Source organism: Vipera berus (genome assembly GCF_964194415.1).
Source record: "Vipera berus genome assembly, chromosome: Z".
NCBI classification, from domain to species: domain Eukaryota; kingdom Metazoa; phylum Chordata; class Lepidosauria; order Squamata; family Viperidae; genus Vipera; species Vipera berus.
Window position 1 is genome coordinate 112,443,100 of NC_138205.1, and position 8,125 is coordinate 112,451,224.

The 8,125-nt window shown below is 34.5% G+C and overlaps 1 protein-coding gene across 1 annotated transcript in view; it reads right to left on the bottom strand.

The window, feature by feature from the left end:
* ODAD2 (outer dynein arm docking complex subunit 2) overlaps positions 1-7,266 on the bottom strand; it is a gene marked incomplete at both ends in the record, with an annotated part of 156,425 nt that extends 149,159 nt beyond the window's left edge. The window contains 6 exons of the mRNA XM_081345475.1: positions 1,435-1,551; positions 2,225-2,361; positions 3,940-4,046; positions 4,393-4,588; positions 4,963-5,120; positions 7,043-7,266. Of these exons, the coding sequence (XP_081201601.1) occupies positions 1,435-1,551; positions 2,225-2,361; positions 3,940-4,046; positions 4,393-4,588; positions 4,963-5,120; positions 7,043-7,266 (939 nt within the window). The remainder of the gene's footprint in view (positions 1-1,434; positions 1,552-2,224; positions 2,362-3,939; positions 4,047-4,392; positions 4,589-4,962; positions 5,121-7,042) is intronic.
* Between the last annotated feature and the right edge of the window lie 859 nt (positions 7,267-8,125).

The following is an 8,125-nucleotide window of genomic DNA, read 5'->3' on the forward strand; positions in this document are numbered from 1 at the left end:
TAAAGAATATAAAGAATATATAAAGAAATATATAAAATATAAAGAAATTGTTTTGCCATAAATACCATTATAACTGCTATCTTTTATTAAACATATTATTGATTTGCCAGCAATATTTAAATACTAGAGCTGCTACATTGTAACATGTAATATGTGCTGTGTCAGCTTGAAGTACTCCTAATGTTGAAATCAAAGAAAATTATAAAATAATGAATATTCTTTTTATTCAAATCATAAGAGATGAAGTTAGAAAGAGGAATGGTTCTGATTATTTAAAGCATTGTCAAAGACAGTTGACCTTTTTTGTTAAAATATGATATTTTCCTGCTTTAAAATTATACTACTGCTTAAAGGAAAAACATGTGTAGAAAGATGAACAGAGACTTTTTGCCAACTGCTGCAGTCCTTAGCTTGGAATAAGTTCCATTAAAATCAAAACAGCTTCCAAATAAGTGTGTTAAAGATCTAGGAAATAAATTTATTGGCAAAATTCCAGAGATAAATTTCTGAGCCAGCCATAGATATTTTCTAAGGTTCATGCACAAATTAAAAAAAATATGGATAAAATATTTAAAAACTGATTCCTAATAATTTCATTCAAAATACTTTGTTGCATTTGGTTTTTGACAATGAAATGAGGATTGTATTTACCAATAATTTTCATCATCAAAAAAAATTCCATTTTTCTACAAAGTTTCTCATAATCTCTATTACCCACTCTATTCTCACTTCTAGGTAACTTAGTTTAGCATTAGATTATCTAAATAAATGTTGAAAATTATAATTATATAATTTTTGACCGCTGTGCTATGTTTATGAAAGCACAAATAATTCAGTCTATAAAACAACAATGACTTGTATACTTCTTTAGCAGAATTTAAATATCAGCCAGATTTAATAATTCTGGGCAATGTTCTTGATATAATTAAAATTTGTCTCTATATACTGAAAATCACCAAAAGAACTTAGTCGAAAAACCTAGTGGTAGGCTTACATGTAATATTGAACCCTGGTTATTTAACAATGCTTTATTGAATTTACATGCCATTTTGGGGGGTACTGAGTTCAAGTACACATAATGTTCTCTACAGATATTTTTTCCTCACAATCTTGTATGAGGTCTGAGAAAGAGTCACTAACCTAAAGTCACTCTGTGAGTTCCACTGATGAGGGTAGATTAGAATCTGAGTCTCCCTGCATTTAATCCAACATTCACACAACATAATAAACCAAACAACCCAGTCTATGACTTAATATGTGTGAACTTGGCCAATGTGTGTTTGAATGTGTGCATGTATAAATATATATTGCATAAACAGACCGAACCAAAATAAGATACAGACAAAGTCACATAAAAAGAACTAAGCTATACAAGCTTTCAAGCTGTTCACATTATGGTTGATAACTAGAAGTATAATAACAAGAAATGCATACCTGTTTAGCCATATTTTCTGCAAATGCTGCTGATCGTTCTCTTAAAAATGTGACAAGATCTTTTTGTATGTCACTCTTCCTCTCATAATCAATTTCATCTCTCTCACTGCTTCTTCCCTATAAGAAAACCAAATTTTATGTAATTTTAAACTGTTCCACAGATTTCTCAGAAACATAAGTTATACTCATTCCTAGTAAGTTAACACTGAATTTAATGGAACTTATTTCCAGGTTGTTTACATAGTCAACCTTCATCTCTGGCATGATTTAAGTTGGTTTAATCCATTCTATTCTGAAAAGTCTCTTAAAATTTAAAGTGAGTGAAGCTATCCATATCACATTACTTTCAATATTATTTATTTTCTTGTTTCAATAAAATTGTATAATTATAATCCTTATTTCTCTCAGCAGTATTAAACCTCATTATATTAAAAATTCAAATTATTACACTGTATGCATAATGGTGATCCAGTTCACAATCACAAGTGCTACAATAACAGAAAACAATTTGTATTCTAATTCATAACTAGAATAAAAATAGCATAATTGTATAAAGGAACAGCAGGAATGGAATGTAGGTGCACATTACCACAAAATTATTTTGGTGTAAAAATTGAAAACTAAGCTAATTATGTATTTGAATGTCTTTTTAAAAGAAAGGTATTTATGTTACTGACTTCCAAGTAGCTTAACAGTTTTAGCCAGTAAGCAAACAAACATTTATTTAGATCATATATGCAATCTCTGAAATAAATGCCATGAAGCTTTGCTTGTGAATGTAATTACTTACTCCATTTAAGAATACTCCTGCTGTGCTACAAGTAACAAACATAATATCTGTGTCACGTGGTTTAATTGATAAATAACAAATTTCCCCATGTACTTGTCTCCAAGGTGGGGCACGGCATCCATTGAAGAATTCATAGTCTAAAAAACAAGAGCAATTTTTTAGTTCACTTTAATTTACCTGATAGAGGAAAAAACGTAATAAACTTCCACTGTGATGTTAGTGCAAATAAAATATTTCATATTCAGTCAGTGCAGATTACTAAAAAAGAGAGCCAGTTTCATATAGTGGTTAAGGCAGAAGGGTAGAAACTGTAAGACCATGAATTCTAGTTACAATTTAGGCACAAAGCCAACTTGATGACCTTGGGCTAGTCACTCTTTGTCAACCAAGTTGCCCAGGCAGTTGCCAAAAGTTAACACTGATTCCAAGACACACACACAAAAAGTGGTAAAAAGGTCATAAACAATGACCTGTAATGAGAACAAGATAGAGATGGTGCATCTATCCTCTTAGTAGCTTTTGATACCATCAATCTATCTCTAGCAGGAGCTAGAAGTGGGCAGCACCATATTATGCTAGTTTTCTTTCTTCAAGGCAGGTTCCAGTCTGTATTTATGAGAGATTATTCCCTCATCCCTACTATGGGGTGTGTCACCAGGCTTGGCATCCTCTCTATTCTTATTTAACATCAACCATATAAGAGCCTTGGTGGAGCAGTGGGCTAATGCGTCCTTAAGTAACACCAGCTGCCTGCAATTAGTGCAGGTTCGCATCCCACCAGGCTCAAGGTTGACTCAGCCTTCCATCCTTCCGAGGTAGGTAAAATGAGGACCCAGATTGTTGGGGGCAATAAGCTGACTTTCTAATAATGCCGCTTGGGGGGGGGGCTAATAAGCAGGCATATACATAGAATGAAGGCTATTGCTAAGCACATTGATTTGTGCTTTAAATTGTAAGCCGCCCTGAGTCTTCGGAGAAGGGCGGGATATAAATGGGATTAAAATAAAATAAAAATAAAATATAAAAGATACTGGGTGAAGTCATCAGGTCTGGGGATCCATGGAAGTGTGGAACCCATTACATGGCTACATTGTCTGTAAGTTTTCCTAGTCTATATTAAGGTTGTAATCATTGTAACCATATTTTAATAGTTTTGTTTTAATTATGTCATTGTTTGGCTTGTGTTTTTAACTGTGGTGCAGTCCAGAGACAAGTATGAGATGGGGGGGGGGGGAAAGAGCTATAAACAGAAATAAATGACAACAGGTATAGCAACCATCCTTAGAATTGGTTGTGACAATATTGAAATCATTGACAATTTCTGCCTTTTAGAATCAACTGTCAAAAATAAAGGAATAAAGCAATCAAAAAATATGCCACAGATTAGCAGTTGTAAGGTAGCAAAGAAAGCCTTAGAAAATATATTTAGATGTCATAATATCTCTATACCCTAGAAAGGTTAGAACTGTGTAAGTAGTAATTTTTCCTGTGGCACTCTGTGGAAGTGGATATAAAAGTTATAAATAGTAAGTATAAATAGATAAATGTTGTTGACTTCCCTCTTCCCTAATAAGATCAGTGTACGGTGGGACTCCTGTCAATTTATCAAATTCTCCATTATCATCATAAACCCCAAAAGTTTGACAGCCTATCTTTTATTCTGCATTTAATATACAGTTTTTTCAATAATAAGAATAAAAAAACACAATTTGAACCTGATAAATATTCTAGTGATTCAAGGACTGCATCTTCCATTGGCCCAGAGAAATGCTTAAGCAATTCTACTTCATTTTTCACAGCAGTTGGTGTTAATCTCACTTCTCTGTAATTAGAATAAATTAATTACATTCTAACAACATTTAAAGATTCAATTAAAAAATATGCTGGATTTATTTTTCAAAGCAATTCCATATTCCACAGAAAGACTATAACTGCTTGGCTAATTCACTTTAAGGCAGAAATTCTCATACATAAGCCTGGACCACTTGGTTTGGGAAAGAGTATACAAGGGCTGTTGGGCAAAGAGGAAACTACCAAAAATTAGGTTCAGATTTCAGATTAACATATGACATAAATCTTATTTTAAAAAATGTAAAAGTATGAGATTTGCCCTCTGAGAGGGACATAATTCATTTTAGATAAACAAATACCATCTGAAATAGACTCACTGTGATATCTGTTTCAGCGAGCTGTTCAGCAACTGCATATCCAATTGCTGAAGTAGTAGGGAAATTTTCATTTTAATTTCATTGTCTGATGCATCATCCTTTTTAATTTTGTCTAGTAAACGAAGCATGGACAAATCCTCTCCTTCTATTGTTCCATATCCAGGGCCAAGGATTTTCACAATGGGATCTCTGTTGGCTATAAGTTATTCATATTACATAAAAATCTCAGATTGAGTTATTGAACGTCTTGATTAATTACAAATAAATATTTATGAATTTGGATGAAAAATTATCCCATTAGCTGTAAAACATCTAATTTTAGCATTATTTAGCCTATTTTTTATTTTGAATCATGATAAATTATCCCTCCCAGATTTGACTAGTAACAAGTTCCTTCTCAATTAATAGAACAAGGCCAAACAAGGCAAGAACTGAGAAAAGGCATCTTAAATCATCATGTAATTCAGAAATATCCAGGTTTTCAGAGAACGTGCAATGAAATTTCATTTTAATGTATGCCGATTAGTGTACATTCAAAGTGACTATAAAGTTATTATTATTACAGAATACCTTCAAGACATGCCTGTGCTTCTTTTAGTCTTTTTTTCCCAGCAACAGAGAGTAAATGAGACAGCTGCCCAAAACTGCGAACGCTAATAGTTGATCCTTTGAGGAGGAGCAGTGGTTGTCCATCTTTGTCTCTTTCTTGAGACTGAACAGTTTTTTCACTGAAAGAATAAAGTAATAATTTAAAATGCAGTAATTCTTAATAACTAAACATAGCTTGTTTTTTTTCACTGCAGGTATTCCAATATAGATTTCCTTTTAGCCATATATACCACCTTTATCAGTTGCATTTATCTATGCATTTTTCTGATATTTTTTTTTCTAATTTGGGCAGAAGATGTGAAAACCAATTCTTGGAAACTGAAATATAAACCCAAGTCTTATTCAGATCCTCTTTCTCAATGATCATTTGTAAATCATTTTCTCAAACTGTTTTTAATCCATCTAACAGTAGGATCTTGCCTTCCAATAAAATAATATTAGGTTTGAATGTTAATTCTTTTATTAATTTATCAGAATTAATTTATTAAATATTGTGAGCAGTCTCTTAATAGCTTGGATTACATTGAGAAGAGAATAAAGAATATTTTTGTAGCAAATTAAACTAGGATCAACATGTGAACATCTTTAGTTTATGTACTCCAGAGGAAGTAACATTTCCTTACAGTACATTCTAAGTTGGTTGACTTTGCCCTTACATTCTCTCTCTAAATATTTCTTCACAAAGAAAATCCTTAGTAGCTATTTACTTATTGGAATATACACATTTCAATTTGATATCTTCCCCAAAATATAGCCTGGAAACTACAGATAGAATAAAATACAGAATCTATTACACCTGAGGGGTCAACCTCACCAGCCTATTTGAGGTCACTACATAAATTGCCAGTTGGCTTCTGAGACCAATTCAAAATACTGCTCATTATCTTTAAAAGACATTATAGGACATATCAGGCAACAACTTGCCAGAATGGAATTCTCTCCCGTTGTAGGAAAGAAACAGAAAAGAGGCCTTACAGAATCTAGAAATTACGCTGCACCTATTAGTTTTTCAAAAAGAATATAACAGATCAGCTTTTTCAATGCTGGGTTCTCCAGAATTTTGAATGATAATTTTCATGATCCTTGATCTACATTTCATGGCAATTTTTTTAATGACAGTTCATTCTAGGCAATAAGTCTTTTAATTTAGGATCTTTTCAGTATGTATACTTGGTACACTCAAATGCATCATAGGCACATCTAGCCAAATTTAAATTTTATTTCTTTTTAGGTTTTAGATTTAAATCACTTTATTTTTACAGGTAGTCCTTGACCTATGACCATTCATTCAGCAACAGTTCAAAATCACAATGATGCTGAATGAGGGGGACTTGTGATTGGTCCACAAATTAAATCATTGTGTCTTCACAGTCACAATTGTGATTAGGGTGCCCTGGTCCACTTTGTAATTACAACATTGCAATGCACTGTGTTCATGTGATTGCCATTTGCAACCTTCCCTAGCAGCTTCCCACAATGGGAAACTGAAAGATCGATTGGACTGAGTGCATGATTGGCCCAAAGTCATTCAGTCACCTTTCATGCCTATAGGACAGGGGTGTCAAACTGCCGACCCACGGGCTGGTTTCATCATACCGAAACCGTGCCCACTCCACTGCCAGCAATGCAAAAAGAGTCATGATACATCGCGACACATCAAGTGACGTGGCGAGTTTGACACCTGTGCTATAGGAGGACTAGAACTCACCATTTCCTGATTTCTAGCTCAGCACTTTAGTCACTATATCAAACATTCTCTTTGATGAACTCCACCCTCTTACTGTGATTATATTTTTTTACATGCCTTGAAATTATCTTGACCAATTCATAAAATAAAAATGGTGGATGATCTGAAGATCTGAAGATGCAAAGTTATGCACATCTATTAAGATATCAAGTGGGAAGAAGAGCCAAATCACAGCCTAATATTTTTTTTAGGAAATGGGGAAACCAAAATCTGCACTTATAAAAAGGTATCTTGAAGACATATTTTATTCTTATACTGTATATTCTGGGGACAGCGATCTGGTCACAGTCTTACCTGGCTTCATAGCCTGCCTCAAATGCAGATGGTTCTAGTTTTGTATGCCATTCAAGTGGTTCTTTAAAGACAAAGGCTGCTTCCTGGGGATGTTTGCTACTAAACGTTTCTGTAAACTTGATAATTTCATTTAAAAGAGATTCATTCAGGGGGGTAATTTCTAATGTGCCCGTTCCAGATCCAGCCGCGGTCCACTGAGCTGCTCTAGTCAAGGCTACTCCCATGGCTTATGACCATCCCAGAATCTTGCAGAAAGATGCTAAACACAAGAAAACAAATATACAGCTCAAACTGTGTTATATTGAATATATGTTGAATATACAGCACACTCACTTCTTCGCAGCTGCTTACCAGACTGAGCCAATGCCGGTTCGCTCCGTAATTGTTAGAATCTAAGAAGATACGGCCTTGTCCACCGCTCTTTCTGTTGCATAGCTAGAGCTGGTCGCCATGGGGACGTTAGCTCTTCGGTTGCTAGGAGTTTTCTCCTGTAGTAAACAACGCGCGTTGTAGGTTAGACCTTCCCCTTTCTCTCGCGCTGGAGTTCTTCGCTGCTGTTCATTGGTTGTTTTGGATTCTATCAGACAAGCGTCTGCCGCCTTTGGGGCTGTTTGGCTCCATTTTTGAGCTGTCAATCATTTCCCTCTAGCCTTTACGTGCATGCTCACCCAGGCTTTTTTTGCTGATTTCCTAAATGGCATTTATTGTTATCATCTGTTTCAGTGACTTCGACAAACGAAAGGCACCTGCAAGCAAGAGGCTACATGAGACGGAATGCATTTCCCATGATCCTTGGTCAGCATATCAAATAGACAAGAGTTAGGGGCGTTGCAATGCAAAATATTAAAAAAGCAGCATGTCGAAAAAGACTAGGATTAATTTGGGCAGTTGTGCAATATTAGAAGTAGGAGTTTGGCTCTTCAATTTAAAAAAACTGGGCTAAACTTCTGATTTGCAATGTTTTATTATGTACTATTTTTATTAATTGATCACATATGCATCGCTGCCCATTTCACGTAGTGACTGGGCGGCATACAAAATAAAGCAATCTAAACACATATAAATCAGTTAGAAAACGACTGC